The sequence below is a fragment of the Olea europaea genome, unplaced genomic scaffold (assembly GCF_002742605.1).
Source record: "Olea europaea var. sylvestris unplaced genomic scaffold, O_europaea_v1 scaffold1333, whole genome shotgun sequence".
NCBI lineage: Eukaryota > Viridiplantae > Streptophyta > Magnoliopsida > Lamiales > Oleaceae > Olea > Olea europaea.
In genome coordinates, this window is record NW_019230814.1 from 109,651 (window position 1) to 131,863 (window position 22,213).

Sequence of the window (22,213 nt, forward strand, 5' to 3'; positions counted from 1 at the left end):
AAGTCATTTTCAAGAAACACGGAACCCAACGGCCTCTATTCTCATACAACTCCGACAACCAATAGTTCTCATGCAAGTCATATGTATCAATCATCAATTTTCAACCATCCTCAAATTCTTCGACGAACTGTGAATCATACACTAAAGTGTTTATAGCCGAAAATATCGAAGACTTATCCACATGGTATCCAAACTTTTCTGGCAACTTTTTCAAATGTGCCACAAGCACCATCTATGTCTCGTATTTGGAAAGACTATCTGAATTGCATTCTACATGGCTCTGTCTTGGTCAGTAATTATTCCATGTAAAGCTAGGCCATGCATGCATTGAAGCCATGTTCTGAACAACCATACAAATGTATCTGTGTCCTCATTCGATACCAAACCACAACCCAGCAACGTTGACTATCCATGATGATTCACGCCAACAAAAGGGGCGAATGGCATGTCATACTTATTAGTAAGGTAAGTTGTATCAAATGTGACAACGTCCCCAAACTCCTTGTATGCTTGCCTACATCGATTGTCTGCCCAGAACACATTTTTAGATGCGAATCGTCATCTAAGTCAATACTAAAATAACATACCGAGCACCTTGCTTGCATTTTAGAAAAGTAAGACTGAATTGCTGCTGCATCACCCTCGCCAAGTCTTAGTCGTCTCACTTGTTCAATATAGTTTCGACAATCTTTTTTTTATGCAAGTCATATTCTCATAGCCTCCTGCTTCGACAACTGCGGAGTTAAAACTTTTATGAAATGGTATACCAGCCATATCGTTCACTTCAAGGTTTCGTTTCACTTGTGCACTTAATTCTTGATTGCATCGATACAACCTTGACTTAGTAGGACTTGTCTTATGGTTGTGGTCAAGATGGACTGTGTTAATTTTCCAGTAACCATGGATATCGAAAGATGCAGAGATTCTAGCTTTACAACCCGTTTGAATTGTTGGTTGCAGCTTCAAAGAAGTGCTTGTATCACTGTTTCTTCGTCCTTCCCGACTATATGTCAATGTGACATATCTCAAAACACCATCATCATCCTTCGTCGAACTCCTCTTCCTACTTGGAAAACCCATGGCATATGCATATCTTGCATAAAAATCGTACACTTCTTTTTCATCATTGAACTGCATACCAACCTCAGGCACAATACAATCATCTCTTCCTATAATTTCCTCTCCCACAACATTTACATTGTTGTCCACATTCTCATTTTTGGATTCGACGAACGAAACATCTTCCATATTTTTGTCTTCTGCAAAATGTAAATGCTATATGTCATCAACTTATATTAGAATCTGAGTAAACATGTAGCTCATTTTAGTGGATATTTATATCATGGTTCCAAAATTTGATCACAGAAAATATTAGGGCAGAAGTCCAGTATACTTGGTTAACTAAATGAACAAATGAATGAACTAATTAAAAAAGAAATCTCACGGTTCAACCAAAAAGATATCAATTTCAATAGTTTTATGAATTTCTTATACTTCATAACTAAATTAATTGATGAAAAAAATTCAATTTCAAGTAAGATTTTAAAAATTGAAAATGTGATTATTTCCTTCTTTCAAATACCACGAAACTCTAACAGCTCAACTCATACCAAGGAATTCCAAGCTATAAAACAAAAGCACCCATACCTTCTTATGTGATGACCGATCATAGTCGGAGATGGAGAAGACAGACAGGAGAAGATAGGTTGGACTGAAGAAAAAAATGGAGGTGCGAGGTCGGACGTGCCGTTGATGCTGGGTCTCTCACTACCTAGCCATTCTTTGGATTTTTGCTACACAATGTTGGGGAAATTGTTGGAGGTTCGCTACCAGTCGTTGGGCGTCGCTGCTGGGTCTCTTGCTACCTGGCCAAAAAAATGTTGGATTTTTGCTGCAAATCGTTCAAGAAAATATTGGATTTTCGCTACAAGTCATTCAAGAAAATGTTGGATTTTTGCAGTGAATATTTTTGGAGTTTTGTTACAGCTGTACGTTGAAGAAGATTGACTATTATTACAGATTTACAGCAGAGTTTCTGATTTTTGACGCTATTAATTCCCACCTCTCTCTTTAAAATCACAACCGTCCAAATGCAATTTATCTTGGCCGCACACGTGTATTTGTCAACCTATTTTGTAAACTTCCTTTGTACAAGAAGCATTATTGTTGTCACTTTTTGAAAAGGTGTCCCTATGATATGATGGTTGGCTTTTGTAAAAGGAATAAGAAAGTTATGCTTAGCCATTGTTTGATCCCTGTTTTGGAAAAAATAATGCATTTTAAATAGTAGATTGATAGAGAATGTATAGTTAAAAACTAAAGAAAAGTTCTGAATTTGTATATAATATTTTTTTATTGAAAAATGTATGATCGAAAATGAGTTTTGAATAAAAATATTTTAGATGAATGAGAATCAAATAAGGGCTAATTCTTAAAAGAAGAATGTATTTCCATCATACCCATTAAATGCTAACTTAAAGATCGATAGTTCAAATGTTGAACTTGACATTTAGTAATTGTCGAGATAGACATTTAAACTGTTTGTCTTATTGATTTTGCCGACAATGAATAAGCACAAATATGCACAAAAAATACCTAATAAATTAGATATATAAACGTTCTTACCTTTAAGAGCACCGTGATTTATTTCAAGATTTTTTAGTTCTCTCTTCTTCACCAAAACTTGCCTAGTGGAAGAATTAATTTTAGCCAACTGTGTCATTAACTCAATTAATTGACTCACCTAATTAGTGAGGAAGTCAATCCGGTTATTAAAATCTTGATTTTTATTTCTATTTCTATTCAAGAATTTATAACACCTAAGCCCAATATATCCTAACTCACCACAATTAAAATAAGTAGTGATAAACGTAGGACCAAAGTTACGTGGTCCCTGATTCTACTCCTAGGTCGAAATGACCTATGCTGTCTAGTAGGCTTCTATTACGCTTCACATTATAAGGCTCCAAATATCTTACGTGGCAAGCAAACGTGAGGTACCACATGTGCGTGTCAAATTGTTACGGGGCAGTTTTAAACGAACCCCCTTAAAAGGCTAAACTAATGTGTTTACAGATCCTGTTGGATTATATCGACCGCATTGGGAAGTACCAAACCCGAATCACAGGAGGGAGGCCATGAGAGGAGCTTGGCATGAGATCTTTCAAGCAATCATTGGTATGTTATTAATGTGACAATTCATTCTGTCGTCTCCATTTCCAGCTAACCAGGTCAAGTCTAGAGCTACAAGCTAGGCATTATGAACAATAAAAATTTTACTAGCATTTAGTGCTTATTATTGATTGATGTCTCCGATAAGAGGTACCGGCTGCATGAATGAGGCCATATACCTCTTCATCTATTGACTCTTATTCATCTTTTTCCTACTATAAAAGCTCACATTCAGTGCCATTTCAAAGAAATGCAACTTTCGATTCTCAAGCTATAACTTCACCATATTACTGTCTTTTTTATTACTCTTAAAGCTGACCTGCTTTTACATGGGAAACTTATATCTAAAGCTTTCCCAGGCTCATATATATACTTTTCCAATTGACTTAACCATTGAAGTATGCGAAGCAAATTCCACCCCATTGGAAGAAGCCACGTATGGCTAATAATTTATCCAAGTGTGTAGAAATTAGGCTTGTATGGACGTGAGAAGCCTTAAGATCTGTTGACCATGCTGGAGATATAAAATTCAAGGTCAACAATTTTAGTAATATTTTGTACATTACAATGATAACATTCATTGTTTATGTTATATTATCATTTGGATTTTTAACTATTGCACATTTATTTTGAAGACAAAACCATTCAACGACATTTCAAAAGTATTAGATATCATTAAATATATACGGGTTTATAGTCGATCTCAAAAGATGTGCCCTGACTTTCTCGATAGTTCGTCGTAGTTGTATACCAAACTAGACCAACCTCAAGCAAACCGATTGATCGGACACACAGTCGCCCCATTGCTAAATCCTCCACCATGGCCAACTATACTTTTACAACAAGGAAACCTCAAACCCTCTTCCAACACCATTCTAGGCTTGTCAACGAGTCAAGTCGAGTCGGCTCACGAGCCAAAACTCGAGCCTTGGGCTCGACTCGAGTAAAATGGTTTGAACTTTTTGCAAGTCCGAGCCTTGTCAAGGCCAAGAAATCTAGGCTTGGCTCGAACTTCTAGCTTGAGCCTTATCGAGCCAAGCCAACTTGTGAGTGTTTTTTTTTTATTTACAATTCTAACATTTTTTTTAAAAAAAAAATTAAATTTTTACGAATTATAAATTAAATAAAAGTTACAACCTTCATTTTTTGGGGATTGCGATTGGCTACAATCAATGTAGACGAAGTTAAAATTATACATGAATAAAAATATTTCGTTTACAATTTTTCATGAGACAAATAAATTTAAAAAATTATGTGTATCGTAGCCAGTTGGAGTACTTGAACTACCCTTAAACTCATTAATCTCATAATTAGTAAAATCCATATATATTCTATAATAATTATAACATATTATACTGAATATTAGAGTAAAAAATTGAATATTAGAGCAAAGAAATTAGATATTGTAGTTGAAACTTGAAACTAGAGTACTGCAAATTAAAATTGATTGAAGAAAATAATTGATGTGAAACTGAGAAATTTAACCCATATTTATAATATAAAAAAATCAAACAATTTTGATTCAAATTTGAAATTTGAATTTCAAAATTTTATATAGACAAATTTCTAATCGCTGCCTTAACAGCTGTAAACTTGTCGTTGGTTAAGATTGGTTAATCGGCAGAAAATCTGCTGCCATTTTTAAAAATGTATTTACATCCCTACACCATGCTCAATCCTTTATTTAATATTTTTTCTTTCAATCCTTTTATTTTCAACTTTTTAATAGTTGTGCAAATGATCATATTTAGCTCACGTTTGGTCCCTATTAAATTAAAAGTAAAATTGTAGCAGAGGTCCCTAACCTTTTTATTTTTTGCAAACTTTACCCTAACCATCATTTCGTGCTAGCGAAGATCCCTAACCTTTCATAAATATGCACATGAAGTTCATTTGGACGGAAACCATCCAAAACACGTCAATTGACCGGGAACATTCCTTGAACTATTTACTACCGCGAGGATTTTATTGGATATTGATACCTTTTTGAACAATATTTTTGGACGATTTTATTCAATGTTGATTCCTTAAATTTCTCGGTCAACTGACGGTGTTTTGGACGATTTTCATCCAGATGAACCTCAAGTGTATATTTATAAAATGTTAGGAACATTCGCTAACACAAAATAAAGGTTAGGGTAATGTTTACAAAAAATGAAAATGTTGGAACTGCTGCTGCAATTTCCCCTTAAATTAAATTTCATTTTTCTCTTTCCTATTTTCAATCACACAATCTTCTATAAAATAATATAATATGTAAATCGAAAAATTTTCCTTCTTTTTCGACCACTTATATATATATATATATTATTCCATCTGTTTTTATTTGGAAAAATACGGGCCAAACGGGTGCTTATAGGAACTTTTTGATCATTTTTTTTGTGTTGGATTCTCTAACTATTGTGTTTGAAGTCATCACTAAGTCCAATTTCCAAGTTTCTTGTTGAGGTTTGTGATTTTGAAACACTTATCATGCAATTCATACACACACATGATTTTATTAAACTAAAGTCCTTTTCATTGTGCAAGGATTTGCACCTATACGACGTAGTCTATGTTCAATATCGAGCTAATGACTTTAATTCCATTGTTCGGACAAGGTTTCCAATTGACTATTAGCTAAGTGATTGAGGGTCTTTATTCCTTTGGTAAGGAGAGGCTCAAGGGCTGAGGCTCATGTCTGTCACACTCCGAAAATTGAGATACAAATATTCATTTTCAACGTGGGCATACAATAGACCCCTTTAGTAGCTAATATGGAGTCTTGATAGATAATAATTATTTTAACACATAATATAGGTCAAATCTCGAAGATATAAATCTCAATAAATAAACTATCGTTTTTAGTAGTGTAATCCTTGTACTTTTATCAAACACGGCTACACAATAGATGAGGCTTTAAGGTTTTAAGCCAATTCTTATCCATTCAATAGATATTATCCCAATGATAATTGAACTTTCAATCATTGTTTTCTTTACTCACCGAAATTTAAAATATTTCTTCACTTGCCCTTAAACTCAACACGCTTTCTCAAATCACAACTTATGTCTCACTCCATTTGGAAATTAAATTTGTTCATGATAACCTATATAGAGGCTAGTTATCCATCGTCACGAAACTTCATCGTTGATACTAAATTTAATTTTTTTTTTCTCAAATGTTATTAAAACTAACATATGCTTTCTCCTTTCGTCAACTTGTCTAACCTAATTCAGAAGATTAACATTGTTGATGGCATGGCAAGCAAATCATGATGATTTCAACATAGTGTTTACTAAATTTGAAGTGAGCTATGTGAAATGGATAGCATACCTAGGGTTGCACAAAAGAACTGCGAAACAACAAATCGAACCGAAATCGTTTGGTTCGAGTACACGTGGACCTGCAGTTTCTTTTTCCTCAAACCAAACCAAACCATTTCAAAATGGTTTGGTTTAGATTTTAATTTTCAAAAATCGCACAAAATCAAACCAAACCATTTTTAAATTTTTTAATTAAAATATTAGTTTTATTAATTTAAAAATTTTACAGTCTTCAATTTTCAAAAAAATATCAATTTAACAATACAAATTACAATTAGCCAATTGAAATACTCATAGAAAGTAAGTTAGGTTCATCATTATTGACATATGATTTAACAGGTTCGCAACACAAGTCCTTACCCGATATCTAAACTAAACTAAAATTATTTCAAAATCATATGAAATGAAAAAAAAAAAAAACATATATTTTCAACAATCCAAATCATATTCAACAAAACTAAGTTAGCAAATCACGTCCAAAGTTTCAAATGCCCTAACATAAACTCTCATTTCCTTAACATTTGATACTTGTCCGCCACAGCTGAATAAATCATGAATCGCCTTTGCCTGTTAATCGACTAATCTCTACTTGAATCGCCTCTTTCTTTTTTCTTTTTCAGTAAGTCTTAGATTCTTATTCAAGCTATTTTTCATTGTTCTTTCTTTTATTTTTTATTTTTTGAACTTATTATACACATGCGAATTGTGGTTTGGATAGAAAAATGATTGTTTGTGTGCCAAAATGATTAATGAATTTGTTTGTGATTTGGAAAGAATGAAGGATGTGACGTATTGATTGTGTGAAAATGTTAAAGATCCCCAACTAGTATTATTACTTTCTACTTTCATAAAGTAGTTAAAGGATGAAATTCGTCAATTATATCAATATTTGTACATTTAAACATATTCCGTTCAATCCTTATTTAACATCTCACTAGAAAGACGAAAGGAGTTTTAGCCAAACTATAATAATAGAATATAACTCTACCTTTATCAACCGTTATATGATAATATAAATGTCAAATAAGAAAAAGTAAATAAAAATGAAGAAAGATGTATTTGTTCTATCAGTATCTCATAACAACCAACTTTGAAAACATGAATGTAATTTAACATTTAACATTATTAGTTTTCGTTTAAATTTATATTTAACTTATGTTAAATACATTACTATAATGTCGAAAGGTAAATCGCAGATTAAAACCGAAACAAACCGCAAATTATGGTTTGGTTTGGTTTGAAATTTTTTCAAACCGCATAAAATGGTTTGAGTTGAAAATATAGCACAAACCGTTCAAACTTAACCACGTTACGCCCAATCAAATGTTAGAAATATAAATCTCAATAGATAAATGGCTTCTTTTTTTTCTTTTTAGAAAAATTGCCTCGTCATATTTCTTTCCTACGGATTCAGGATTTATCCTTTGAATTTTGGCAAACACAACTCTATATTTCGATTATTTCTGGAAACAAAAAGTTTATATAGAGACATGATTGTCAAAATTCAATGAATATATCGTGAATCTGCAAGGAGGTAATAGAAACCTTTTACTTTTTAATAGAAATCAATTTTCGAATTCTTTACTAATTCCAACAATAATTTACTATTAGCTGTTGAAAATTAAATAGGGGTAAATTAGAAAATTTCTTGGCAAAAATTACCTCTTCAAAACATTAAATAAGATTTTTTGATCCGTGTGAAAAATAAAACAGGCCTATATAAATGGGAATGATGAAGTATATTAACAATTAATTTTAATATATTAAATGTAATAGAAAAAGATATCTCATTTATATTATTTCATCATTACAAGAAATTTGAATAATAGAAATTGGGTTTTAACTTTTAAGAGTACAATTTGAGTACAATTTTCTTCTCTTAAATTTCTATGCTAAATTTTATTTTCTTTAATTCGTCTGATACTCATCATATCTTCTAACAAATTGGTATCAAGTATTACTTTTATATTACTTATAAAGTATTTTAGAATAACGTGCAATACGCGTTCAACTCTGACTAATCTTTTGAATTTTGGCAATCACATATTTCGATTATTTTTGGAAACAAAAAGTTCACATAGAGACATGATTGTCAAAATTCAATGAATATATAGTTAATGGTAATAAAAACCCTTCCCTGTTTCATTAAAAAAAGACCCTTCACTTCCGTGAAGCTTTGTGTCGAAATAAACAATAAATTTCAAGTCAATTCTTATTTGAGTTTTCATTTTAGTTGTCAAAAAGTTAATTTTCAAAGTTTGCATTAATTTTAAGTACACACTTAGTAAGATTCACGAGTAACACCTACACATTCGCCAGTCAATGCTATAAACTTACAATTTTAACAACTAAAATGGAAATTCAATCAAAGGGAAAGGATATAGGGACTATTTCACAAATCTTTTAAAATTTTAACAAAATTTTTATTAAAAATGCACTTAATTCCATATTCACGGGATTTTAGATTTGATGTGCAAGACTCAGGTTGGCTCCATGTGGTACATCCGATTTTAAACACCCACCCGTTGAGCGATAGGCCGTTCACCTCAACCCACGTGACACATGTTACTATTTGGATATTCAAAGTACAACATACCAAATGTATTCCTCGCATCACAATAAAAAATGAAGAATAATGTTATTTACCATCAAATAGTACTAGAATATCAATGTAGATGATTACATTTTATAAGTTTAATTAAATGAGTTACTTGACTTTACATTTAAATGAATATATAATTTAATATCATGTAACTGGTGCTTAATACTAATGATAATGAATAACAATACTCGTAAAAAAATAAAAATACTATGTCTGTCCCATAAAAATAGTTTTGATGTTCTTTTTCTTCCGTCCAAAATTATATTTTATTTTCTTTATTGAAAGTATAAATATTTTTAAATAAATATTTAAATCAATATTTAATATAGATTTATATTTTCAATAATATTAATTATATTTTTTAATTCGTGTAAAAATAAAAATAAGACTTTTTATAGGACAAATGTACTACTAGAAAAATGAACTTGGACCGTTATAGAAGAATTAAACTAGGTCATCAGAAAATATTTGACATGCAGATTGATATCCTCTCACATGTGTTGGAACCCACGCAGTACCCATATGAATTAAAAATGACAATAAATTCTCCACCCCCTCCTATTGTGAGGGAGGCCCAGCGAGGTTGGTTACAGAATGGCCCAATTTGTGATGTGTTGTTAGTAGTATTATTGTTCCACTCACCCGTCGGTTGGTCGGTGTGTAGTTGGAGATTTCTTAGTCTTCAAACAATTTAACGTTATTTTTATGCTACAGCCTATATATGTAAGAAACTAACCATAGTCCATAAACCATACTTATATTATAAAATATAAATTCATTAGACAATGTTTTAGTAAGGCTTATTGTTATTTGGATTGATATTAAGCACTCGCTTGACCCATTAAATTTCATCAAATTAAATTAAAATTTTCAATCACACAATTTTCAATAAAATAATTTTACACGTAAATTGAAAATTTTTCATTCTTTTACAATAATTCATTTTTCAAAAAAACATTATTCCTCCCATTATAATCAAAATTATTGGTGGCCAAATGGGAGATTACTCAATAGATAGTCAGGATGTTTGTCTAGAAACGATCACCCTTGAAAGAATGCGTAATAGCTCACTGATTAGACAATTAGATATTTAGCTCATGTTTGTCTTTCATGTTTTGAAATTTATTTTTTAATCAATTTTTATTTAATTCTATTAAAAACTTGATTTTTACTTAAATTGAATAGGGAAATGAGAGATACATTCACATGTTTAACACAATTATTGACATTAATTTGGAGCAATTATAGCCCCATTTGGTTTCGATTCTTTGGCCACAAAAATAAAAAACATAATCGTTATCCATCAAATCATGTTATCATATTTAACTTTTTATCTCTTATATGAGTCCCGTAACGATTATATTTTTCATTCTCATTTTTAAATCTATAGAAATCAAACGAAGCCTATATTCAATATTACAGAATTCCATTTAGTGTTTGTTTGTGTCCTATTATTTGTGTGTCATATATTGATGTTGAAATACGTGGTTAAAAAATAAGAAATTTTTTTAAATTTAAATTTAATATTATTTTAATGAAAAATGTGTGATTAAAAATGAGTACCGTAGAAAAAATATAATAAAATGTAAAAAATTGGTAAACAAACAAAGCCTACGCATTAACTTTGTTTATAATCAAATAATCAATAAAATAATTAAAAACTTAAAGCACACTGGAATGCTGATTGCTATCTCTCGCCGCAAGATCCCTCTCTCTCTCTCTCTGTCTCTCTCTCTCTCTCTCTCTCTCAATCTGTGCATACTCTTGGGTCACTTTGCCTCCTCTTTAAAGTGTTCGATATACACCAAGAGTGTGAGTCGCAATAGCAGTCCTGGTTTTAACGGAATGCTTTAGATTCTGCACAGAGTGTTAAGAGATGTTTGGTTTTTTTCTCGGAAAAGATGTCAGGAAAATTCTCAAGCGAAAGGATAGTGACGCTGGCGAAAGAGGTAAATCACTTTCATTCTTTTCCCCAATTTCTTTTGCTTTTATTAGCAATGATTTTCCACATTTTGTTTTTGAGAAAATATGTAAAGGAAAGACCTTTCTTGCAGACGTCCTGTTTTTAATTTCCTGATAACCATGGAAAATCTCTTCGATCTAATAAGAAAAAAAGAATGGACTTTGAGAAAAAAAGATTACCTTTTCAAGTAATGTAGTACTGAAATCGTATTTTGATTATTGTAAAACTGGAATCAAGCTAGGATTTTTTCTTGCTGGACACCCGATGAAAGATTATTGATAATATTTTCTGGATTTGCAAATTAAGTAATTTCATAAAATTGAAAGCAAATATATAGTAACAGATGCATATATAACTTGTACACTTTCACTGCTAGAATCTGTCGTAAAATATCTGAGAGGATCTTGGCAAATAATCATATTTACTACGAACCTAATCAAGTAATAATATAGGAGAAATGGTCAATACATTTGTCGTTGCTCTTTGGGATTACATGAATGCTAATTTTAATTCAAATTCTTGTATTTTACCTTGGTATTGAAAGATTGCTGTAACTGTCAAACTAAATTTTAATGTGAAGGGCCATTGCAATTTTACATTTCATGTGCATATGGGTTTAGTCATCATTGTAAAATAATTTCATGTCTTAAATTCTAAATTGACATTTAGACAATGACTGTAAAGCATGTTTTAGTTAGTCTTGCAATTGATATATGCATTAATATTTTGATTTTTATTAATGCTGTGTCTTTAAGGCATCTTTGCAATATTTTGCTAAATTAGAATAGTTATTAACGTAGCAGAAGATTATAGGGAAGATGAACAATCACAAAATGAGAAAACTCTCAAGAAAATTTTTATTGAATCCAAGAACTGCCGCCTCAAAGGGCTTACAACGCCTTAAATAGAAAAAAACCTAGCAAAATTCGGAAAATAGAATAAAAAAGATATTTTTTTCAAAAATAGAAAAATATGAGATAACTATTAAGATGGAAAATCCTTATCTTCAGGATCATCATCCAACAAACGGAATACAAATCCGAATTTTATGAAAAGAGATATTACAAAAATAAAAATTACCATAAATAGCAAAAACGCCTAAACGAGAGCCTAAACGATGGATTTTGCCCAAAATTGGCCTTGTGTAAGGGCCAAAGGCGCTAAGTTTTATTCATTGGCTCGATTCCAATCGAATTAGACTAGCGATTCGCCAAAAACGAACAAACCCGAAGTTATCATAAAATAAAAAACCTTTATTTTGCCTTGCGACGGCGACGGTTCCATTTCATCATTAACTCTAATCCCTTATGCACTTCATCATTCTCCCCAAGGTGGGAAAAATTCGCCCTCGAATTTGACGGGAAATGAGCTTTATCATCATCAGAATTATCACCACGAAATAGCACCAAATGCTTGATATTGAACACGTCAGATGCACGAATATGGCTGGACAGCTTCAAACGGTAAGTATTCGAATTGATATTCTCAATGACCTCCAATGGATCAATTTTCTTTGCAATAAGCATGTTGTATTCATGAGCAGGAACACGATCTTTTGTTAACATCGCCCAAATAAAGTCACCTACCTCAAATTTAACGTGTTGGCGTTTAAGATCCGCAGCACGCTTATACTCAGTGATAGCAGCCTGCAACTGATCATGAGCCTGTGAGTGAACTTGCTGCAATTGCTGAATAAAGTCTTCGGCCTTACCATGCATTTTAATAGAAGTAGAAACTGGAATTAGATCAAGAGAATCACGAGGAACAAGGCCATATACCACCTGGAACGGATTAAAACCTGTACTTCGATTAACATCATGATTGTGAGCAAATTTTGCTTGACACAACTTTTGATCCCAAGACTTGATGTGATCACCAACCAAGCAATGTAGTAAATCACCCAACGAACGGTTAACAACCTCTGTTTGACCATCTGTCCGAAGGTGATATGCACTGCTGAAGTCCAACCGTGTATTCACTGAGCTCCATAAGCTACGCCATAAGTGGCTGAGGAAATGAGTATTCCGATCAAACACAATAGATATAGGCAGTCCATGCAAGCGATAAACCTCACGAAAATACAGTAAGGCCACATTGACAGCATCTGTAATCTTCTTGCAGGGGATGAAATGTACCATCTTTGAAAACCGATCAACCACTACGAAGATCGAATCAAACTCACGTTGAGTCTTGGGGAGTCTCATAACGAAATCCATGCTCACGTTTGTCCAAAGCTGGGTTGGAATAGGCAGCGGCATATACAGGCCCGCATTTGTCGCCTTGCCCTTGGCCAAGTGACAAACCTGACAACGCTCCACAAACTTGCCTATATCTTTGCGCAATGATGGCCAAAAGTAAGAAATAGCAACAAGCTGCAATGTTTTGTCACAACCCACATGGCCCCTCATTATGCAACTTTTGAATCATCTTTAACCTTAAACTGCCCTCTGGAATACACAACTGATTGCCATGGAAAAGAAAACCATCAACCCATGCAAACTCCGACTGCACACCCTCCTACAACTTCTGAATAACATGGGAAAGGTATGGGTCAGTAACATATAAGTCACACAAACTGTCAAAACCTAAAACTTCCAATCGCATTTCTATAAGGAGAGTTTGGCGCCTACTCAATGCATCTGCAATTTTGTTAAGGGCACCTGCCTTATATTTAATCACAAAAGTAAACTGTTGTAAGTAAGCAATCCAAGAGGCATGTCGAGTAGATACCTTATCCTGAGTATCAAGGTGTTTAAGGGCGTCATGATTCGTGTACAAAATGAACTTATGGACCAAATAGTGACGCCAATGTCGAACGGCCTGGACTATTGCATAGAACTCCACATCATAAGTACTATACCGAGACTTCGGGTCAGAAAGCTTCTCACTGAAATATGCAACAGGGCGGTTGTTTTGACTCAGCACACCACCAATACCCACTTTCGAAGCATCACAATGTAGCTCAAATGGTTGGGTAAAGTTAGGCAACACCAAAATTGGAGTAGTAGTCAACTTGTGCTTAATCAATTGGAAAGACGACTCTGCCTCGTGAGTCCACTGAAACCTACCATCCTTCATGCAATCTGTAATTGGTGCCATGATGCTACTAAAATTTGGTATGAACCTGCGATAAAAGGAAGCAAGGCCATGAAAACTCCGCACCTCAGTGACAGTCTTGGGCTGTGCCCACTGACTTATCGCCTCTACTTTAGATGTATCAACTGCTAACCCCGCCTTCGACACCATATAACCCAGGAACGCCACACTATCATTAAGAAATGAACACTTCTTCACTGCAGCATAGAATTTATCCTTGCGAAGAACTGAAAGAACTTCTCGAAGGTGCTCGACATGATCATCATCGTTAGCACTATAAATTAATATATCATCAAAGTAGACCACAACAAATTTGCCGATGAATGGGCAAAGAGCCTGATTCATAACCCACATAAACGTACTGGGCGCATTTGAGAGGTCGAAGGGCATGACTAACCACTCGTACAATCCTTCCCTCGTCTTAAATGCGGTTTTCCACTCATCCCCACGTCTGATCCGAATCTGATGGTACCTACTCTTCAAACCAAGCTTGCTAAACACACAAGCACTAGTAAGCTAGTCCAACAAATCATTCAGGCGGGGAATAGGAAAGCGGTAACGCTCCATAATCTTATTGATTGCCCTATTATCCACGCACATACACCATGTGCCATCCTTCTTCGGTGTGAGAAAAGCAGGAACAGCACAAGGACTAAGACTCTCCCTGATGTGTCCTTTTGCTAGAAACTCCTCAACTTGCCTGCGCAACTCCTCATGTTCAGTGGGGCTCATTCTGTAATGCGCTCAGTTAGACAGGGCAGCACCAGGCACCAACTCAATCTGATGCTGAATATCCTGCAGTGGTGGTAATCCATCTGGAAGCTCTTCTGGGAAAACTTCATGAAACTCCTTCAGCAAAATGGCTGAACTGCGAGAGGGACTTCATGCTCACTATCAATTGACTTTCCAACTAGCACATACACTGCTCCAGACTCCTCCATCTCTGTCTCGAACTTCTTTCTGGTCAGTAAATTGGTGTTGTTCCCAACTGTTTGTACTGACCCTTATTCGGTAGTAACACAATTTTCTTTCCCCTAAACAGAAAGCTGTATATGTTGGTATATCCATCATGCAGTGAGTGCTTGTCAAACTGCCACGACCTCCCTAACAGTAAATGACACGCATCCATCTCTACTGCATCACATAAAACCTGATCCTTGTAGGTAGGTCCAATGGAGAAGCTGATTTGAGTACGTTGAGACACTTCTACATCATTGTTCCTTTTCAGTCAGGCTAATTTATACGGTTTGGGATGTTTCTTAGTCTGCAAACCCAGCTTCTTAACGACCTCCTCAGCCACCACATTCTCGCAACTACCAGAATCAATAACAAATTTACATGTCTTCCCTCTAACAGTACATGTCGATTGAAAGATATTATTACGCAACCAATCAGTGTTATTCTCCAAGGGAATCAGGAAACTCCTCACCACCAGTGCCTGACCCACATCACCAACCACAAACTCTTCATCTCCTGTTGCTTCTTCTACCCTTTCATCGTCAAATACAGGCGGACCTTCATAATCGCCATCCTCCTCATCAACAAAAAGTCCCCTATGCGGATTTTTGGGGCACTCAGACTGCCTATGGCCTGTAACTCCGCATCCAAAACAGCGAGTACCAACCCCAGGACGTGTTGGTTGTTGGACAGGATTTGTTCTAGGAGGACCAGATTGAGCAGGATTACCAGGACGTGTCACCTGCTGTTGTGGGTTACTGGAAGAACTCCCTACAATGAAAGGACCAGTAGTTCTCCTGGATTATTGCTTCTCTATCTATATTGCCCTCTGATGTGCTTCAGAAACTCTCACAGGATCAAACATATTGAGAGTATCCTGTATTTGGGGACGAAGACCACCCACGTACTGTGACACCAACTGCTCCTCCGTCTCCATCATCTCGTTCCTCGTAATCAACATATAAAAATCCGTGGTATAATCACTAACCGTTTTTCCACCTTGACGCAGATTCTGTAGTTGTTGGTACATGGTCTGTACATAATTGTAAGGCAGAAACTGTTTCTTCATATGCTTCTTCAATTTGTCCCACGATGCAAGCTTGGGTTTTCCTAGCATGGATCTCGTCATCTTAGTCTGCTGCCACCACGCCGCTGCTCGCCCACGAAGCCTCGTCGCAACGAGAGGCACACATTTATCGACAGGAACCTCTTTAAACTCCAAGATCTCCTTCGCTGCAGTCACTCAATCGAAGAATTCCCCTGAACTCAACCCACCATGAAATTCTGGAATATCAACCTTAAATCCTAATTCCCAACGTTGGTTGTCCTCCTGACCACCCCTTCTCCGGCGAACTGGCAGATCCAATGTTGGTCAAGCGGTGCAAACGGATTTTCATCATCGAAATCCTCAAGCTGTTGGGCTATAGGCACAGGCTACTACGGTTTAAGCACAGCGATCTGCTGTGTCAGCAATTCCACTTGTTGACGTAGCTGTGCGATTTCATCACGTCTATGTATCTCCTCTACTGGGGCATCACGGGCTTCAGGACGTCTCCTTGGCGGCATGGTGAAGGAACGAACCTTGTTCTGATACCAACTGACGTAGCAGAAGATTATAGAGAAGATGAACAATCACAAAATGAGAAAATTCTAAAGAAAATTTTTATTGAATTCAAGAACTGCCGCTTCAGAGGGCTTACAACGTCTTAAATAGAAAAAAAACCTAGCAATATTCGAAAAATAGAATAAAAAAGATATTTTTTCAAAAATAGAAAAATATGAGATAACTACTAAAATGGAAAACCCTTATCTTCGGGATTATCCTCCAATAAACGGAATACAAATCCGAATTTTATGGAAAGAGATATTGCAAAAATAAAAAAAAAATCATAAATAGCAAAAAGCCTAAACGAGGGCCTAAATGATGGATTTTATCCAAAATTGGCCTTGCGTCAGGTCCAAAGGCGCTGAGTATTATTCATTGGCTCGATTCCAATCAAATTAGACTAGCAATTCGTAAAAAACAAACAAACCCGAAGTTATCATGAAGTCAAAAACCATTATTTTGCCTTGCGACGGTCCCATTTCATCATAAACTCTAATCCCTTATGCACTTCATCAGTTATTTACTTAATTCTCGATGCTTCTGGGATTGTCAAGAGAAAAACATTCTTTTGGGTTATCTTTGAAGGATTTTGTGGCCGTGTTCTACAATGTTATTGATGAATCCTACTCATCTTTTAGGTAGAGCAATGGAGGAATTGCGTGCTTCTGTGTTTAGCAAATTACGGTCATTCGGTGGTGCAAAGCGTCAGCAACAATCCTTGTTGGGGCCCACTGTTGCTCTCACTTTCAATTTTTTCGTTTCTGTTAGTATTATTTTGATGAACAAATTGGTAATCTGCTTACCTTTTCCTCCTACATTTGCTTTGTGCAGCTGTGACATTAAATAGGTTCTGACCTTTATTTCCTTTTTGATATTCAGGTACTTGTCAATGTTGGATTTAATTATCCAATTTTCTTGACTTTTATTCACTATATATTTAGTTGGATGATAATGGCTTTGCTAAAAGCTCTGTCAATCCTTTCTCTATCTCCTCCATCAAGGGCAACAAAGTACTCTTCATTGTTGTCGCTCGGTATAGTCATGTCTCTCTCCACTGGCCTTGCAAATGTTAGCTTGAAATATAATAGGTGAGATATTATTAGCTGCTATTTTTTATTATTTTATCTCTTATATTTTGATTCTAATTATTAGTATCTTTATTTTCCAGTGTTGGGTTTTATCAGATGGCTAAGATTGCCGTGACACCAGCAATTGTTTTAGCTGAATTCATTCTCTTCCACAAAAAAATTTCAGTGCAGAAGGTAATATCTGATACTAAGTGAGTAACTTGGTTATGCAACCAGAATCTAGATTATTTTGACACCTATTCCTTAGCCGTGGTCAGTATATTGTATGCTACTGACTTAAGGGCACTTCAATTCTTAAATTTATGAGGGTTTTTTTACTTGATTATATAATGCTGGCATTGTTCATCTCTATAGTCATGCAATAGGTTACCATTACGAGTCTCCGGATACAAATGCCTGTAGCACGTGTGGTGTTATATTTTGCTCCATATTTCTCTTTCTACGCATTTGATTCTTACAATGGCACTTTTAGGTGCTTGCGCTTACCGTGGTATCAATTGGTGTTGCTGTTGCTACGGTGACCGATCTTCAATTTCATTTTTTCGGTGCTTGCATAGCAGTAGCATGGATAATACCGAGTGCAGTTAATAAAATACTTTGGTCCAATCTACAACAAGAAGAAAACTGGACCGCCCTAGCGTAAGTCACATGCATCTAAAGGATTTTCTGTTTGGTTCATTCTGCTATTGACCAAACTAACTGTAGAGTTAGAATTTCATGTGTCTTTGCCAAATTGACAGGTTAATGTGGAAGACCACACCTATTACTTTATTCTTCCTTGTGATGTTGATGCCATCACTTGATCCTCCTGGTGTCCTGTCTTTTAATTGGAACCTCTATAACTCTTCAATTATTGGTGGTTCGGCTATTCTTGGTTTCTTACTTCAATGGTCCGGTGCCCTAGCACTCGGGTATGCATGTTCTGCTTATATTTTTTTAATTTTGCTTCTTTTCCTTACAAGCAATTTCTTTGAAGATTTTTTTTTTTTTTTTTTTTTTTAATTTTTTTTTTTTTTCTTACAAAAAATTTTTTTTAAAATTTTTTTTTTTTTTTTTTTTGGGAATCTTGTTTTTAACTGTAGTTCCATTTAAACTTGTGTAAAATGTGGGATTCTTATGCCGAAAACTAGCTGAGGTCTAGTGTGCTTGGTATACACTCTAAAATCAAATTTTCTGCTGGTGAGGGTCTATCCATGAGTTACTGAAATTCTAGAAAGGAATGGACAATTTGTGTAGTGGAAATTCATGGAGTCACAAGATTCCTTAGTACTAGAGCCTCTCACAGAGCATTCAATGATTTCAGAAACAGTGCTAATGAATTTTATGAAGTATAACACTACCACTTTTGAAACAAATAATTATTAATGCAATAAAAAGTTCCATATGGATTCATTTAGATATCCCCATTCACCATTTTAGTTAAGGTACTGGAAAGATAAAACTTGGATGCTGGTACTGATATTATTATTATTATTTTTTATTTTTTTTATTTTTTGGGGAATGCGAATAGTTTGTATTTGAATTCCCCGTCTTTGGAGAATGTACCTTCTACACACAATAATTTGAACCTTAATCTTAACAAATGTCTCCTAACAATATTGTAAGCTTATAGCCTAATGGATAAGTGATTAAGGGGCTTAAAATTAGCTTGTTGGAGCAGAGATCAAGTTCACGTGCAACAAAATGGAAAAAAAACTCAAAGATGCTGAAAAGAGGGGTTTGTCTATTCATTCGGTTGCGATTTTGAGCGAGTTTTCTGGAGACATTTTATGTGATGTCGAGCAGTTTAGTTGATTTGCATGATACTCGAACGTCTATAGCATAACATGCAGAGCCAAAATATTTTACAAGCTTTATGGTGTCTAGAAAATTAAACTCATCACACTTGTTGAGCCAATCTTGAACAAGTCACTTGGTATTGACTTAAGCATGCCAAGGACTAAATTTGAACAAGTTAGGGTAAAGTCGATCTTTGATGAGGAGGTATATAATCTGACTTTCTGTTGATGTTTGGAACAAGAATAACCAAAACCTGAAAAATATGAGGAAAGATCCGTTCTTTTTACTTCAAAAACTCAGCCCAACTTGAAATTGATTGCATATGTTTTCTCATAGTTAAGTACTAAATTGCTTGGTACTCCTTCTCACAGGGCAACCTCTGCTACCACCCATGTTGTTCTTGGACAATTCAAAACTTGTGTCATTCTTCTTGGGGGCTTTCTTCTCTTTGGTTCAAATCCTGGAACAACTAGCATTCTTGGAGCAGCCACAGCTCTTGTTGGTATGTCATTCTACACTTACCTTAACTTGCATTCAAAGCACCAGTCAGCCAAAAGTTCTTCGCGACAATCTTCATTCTCAATATCAAAGTCGAAGCTCGGGAAAGAAAATGGTGAGAGCCATGATGGAGGTGGTGGAGAGGAATGTGTCTAGTAGACTGGTGACATGTTTGGTAAAGTGGAATAGATACTAGACTGCATTAAAAGAAGTTAACAGCTTATCTATTAAATGGTTCAGTGAAAAGGGTATTTTATTTGATCGATTTTACTAACCTTGGACCAATATAGATTCTACCAGCTTCACCACCCCCGCGAGATTCAAGTATTCTGCTGATAATTTTGTATGAATATTTTAGGAAAGGCTTCTATACGCAATTTACAAATTTTTAGTTGCTTCAAATGCTCACAGAAAAATGTACACTGCCACACCTTTTTGTGTTAAACATATTTTATTGCTGATAACTTCAATGTCAAAATTCTTTTATTTCATTTATATACACTGCTGCATATGATTACACAGGAGGGATAAATATTTACAATTGATATATCTGTCAAATTATTAGAGCTGTATTCATATGATACACATTTTCTACACGAACGATAATAGTTTTTGATGGACTTGACAAGGTAAACATTTTACGCAATAAAATGCTAAATGAACTTCATGATGGATTTTCACAAGAATTTTGCTATTTGTACACAAGCGGTTGACTCACCCAATAAAAAAAAATGCGTGGACCCCCCTCTTGTGAGGGGAGTGTACACGAGCATGTCCGTGTTCGTATAGCAAGGTTCTTTTCACGAATGTTATTGGATGTACAACATGTACACCTAAGCCAAATGCCTTCAATGTTAACGAATAGTAGAGGATCTAACTAGAGTCTTGACATCAATTCTCGAGATCGGCTAACAAAATTAATCATAGGTCACCTCGACTCGGACTGTTGAATGAATGAGATCATGTAAGTGTGACACATTGCTATCAAACATTTTGCTTTAGACTACCTGACAAATTTTCGACCATTCACGCCACTTTCTTAACAAGGATTTGAGTGGGCCCTAAAACGGAACACAAACACATTCTTTGATGGATTGCTTTCATATTGGTGTCTTTCAACCTTTCAACGTACAAATATAAGGGCTCGTTTGGCTAATTTTATGAAAGTATTTTTAGTTAAAAAAGTTTTTAGAGAAAGCTGGTGGTCCAATGTGGCTTAATTTAAAAACACTTTTGAAATGTGAAGCTCTTTAATAATTAATTTTGAAATAAAAATTAAGATAACTTTCTTCAAAAGTTCTTCTACATGAATCAAAACTAGAAGTAGAAGCAAAATGCATACCAAATGAGCCAAAATTAATTCATAAATTGATAATTATTGGAAACGAATGATATGCTAAATCTTTTAACGAAAGGAAAGAGCATCAAACGCAAAGACAAAACAAGAGAAACTGGGAAACCTTTCATAATGTAAGAAGAAAGAGCAATTCTAAAATCGCTTAGTTCACAAGCTAATCTTCATAATTATATAGAAATTGACAAGGAAGACTAAAAAAAGTCATTTCAAAAGGAATCCTGCAATCCAAGTATACTTGATGAAGAGTACAAAGCAGGAAAGTAATATGAAACTTGATTCAGCAACCATACTTCCACTAAATGGTTACTAAATAAAATCAAAATCAACGTAAAAATATCCTTCGTTTAAAATTTGAATGATCACTAGCTCAAAGTTCTTCGTTTTCTGTCGTAGCAATGCCTAGAAGTTTGGCCAGTTCTCCATTTTCATATGCTTCGACAGTATCTGCAATCAGTAACTCAATTGTTACACAAGAAATGTATGATTAGACAATTTATTATACATGTTGCGCATGAGAAATAAGATACCATCAGAGCCCCCCAGATGCTTTCCATTAATGAAAACCTGCGGTACAGTACGCCTACCAACAATCTCGCTTAAGGCATTCTGAATGTTTCCACCATCATCTGCACATATAAACATACATGCTGAGAGAGAGAGAGAGGGAGAGGGAGGGAGGGAGGAACTCTCATACATTAGAAAATTCCCTTTAAATGCATTTTATTAGAAAGTTTGAAACTGTACAACGTTGCCGAAGTTCCAGTATGGGGTAATTCTTTTGAATTCCCACCCA

At 34.8% G+C, this 22,213-nt stretch overlaps 3 protein-coding genes across 4 annotated transcripts in view; 1 reads left to right on the top strand and 2 right to left on the bottom strand.

Moving 5' to 3' along the window:
• Positions 1–405: 405 nt before the first annotated feature.
• LOC111375073 (protein FAR1-RELATED SEQUENCE 5-like) lies at positions 406–2,722 on the bottom strand. The gene is made up of 3 exons (XM_022997859.1): positions 2,626–2,722; positions 768–1,259; positions 406–527 (listed from the first exon to the last, which is right to left on the bottom strand). Exons 1-3 carry the CDS (start codon positions 2,720–2,722, stop codon positions 406–408), a joined length of 711 nt encoding a protein of 236 aa, XP_022853627.1.
• An 8,037-nt stretch (positions 2,723–10,759) lies between these two features.
• LOC111375077 (nucleotide-sugar uncharacterized transporter 2-like) lies at positions 10,760–20,535 on the top strand. Of its 2 annotated transcripts, XM_022997863.1 has the most exons (7): positions 10,760–11,025; positions 17,337–17,488; positions 17,578–17,786; positions 17,867–17,960; positions 18,259–18,425; positions 18,527–18,697; positions 19,937–20,535. In XM_022997863.1, the coding sequence occupies exons 1-7, from the start codon at positions 10,953–10,955 to the stop codon at positions 20,217–20,219; spliced, it is 1,149 nt and encodes a 382-aa protein (XP_022853631.1). In that variant the 5' UTR covers positions 10,760–10,952; the 3' UTR covers positions 20,220–20,535. The 2 variants fall into 2 exon arrangements, with proteins under 2 accessions (XP_022853631.1, XP_022853632.1); XM_022997864.1 differs by lacking the exon at positions 17,337–17,488 and having other exon boundaries at positions 10,762–11,025.
• A 967-nt stretch (positions 20,536–21,502) lies between these two features.
• The window catches only part of LOC111375078 (glutaredoxin-C4-like), a 3,011-nt gene continuing 2,300 nt past the window's right edge, over positions 21,503–22,213 (bottom strand). Inside the window, exons 3-4 of the mRNA XM_022997865.1 lie at positions 21,948–22,046; positions 21,503–21,864 (exon numbers count right to left, since the gene is read on the bottom strand). Of these exons, the coding sequence (XP_022853633.1) occupies positions 21,788–21,864; positions 21,948–22,046 (176 nt within the window). The 3' untranslated portion in view covers positions 21,503–21,787. The remainder of the gene's footprint in view (positions 21,865–21,947; positions 22,047–22,213) is intronic.

Excerpts from the sequence above, each read along its gene's own strand:
- LOC111375073 (XM_022997859.1), bottom strand. The coding sequence starts at position 2,722 with ATGACACAGTTGGCTAAAATTAATTCTTCCACTAGGCAAGTTTTGGTG. Across the intron at positions 1,260-2,625 it reads AAATCACGGTGCTCTTAAAG|AAGACAAAAATATGGAAGAT; the intron begins GTAAGAACGTTT and ends TACATTTTGCAG. Across the intron at positions 528-767 it reads TGAAGTGAACGATATGGCTG|ACAATCGATGTAGGCAAGCA; the intron begins GTATACCATTTC and ends TGTTCTGGGCAG.
- LOC111375077 (XM_022997863.1), top strand. The coding sequence starts at position 10,953 with ATGTTTGGTTTTTTTCTCGGAAAAGATGTCAGGAAAATTCTCAAGCGA. Across the intron at positions 18,426-18,526 it reads GAAAACTGGACCGCCCTAGC|GTTAATGTGGAAGACCACAC; the intron begins GTAAGTCACATG and ends CCAAATTGACAG. Across the intron at positions 18,698-19,936 it reads TCCGGTGCCCTAGCACTCGG|GGCAACCTCTGCTACCACCC; the intron begins GTATGCATGTTC and ends TCCTTCTCACAG.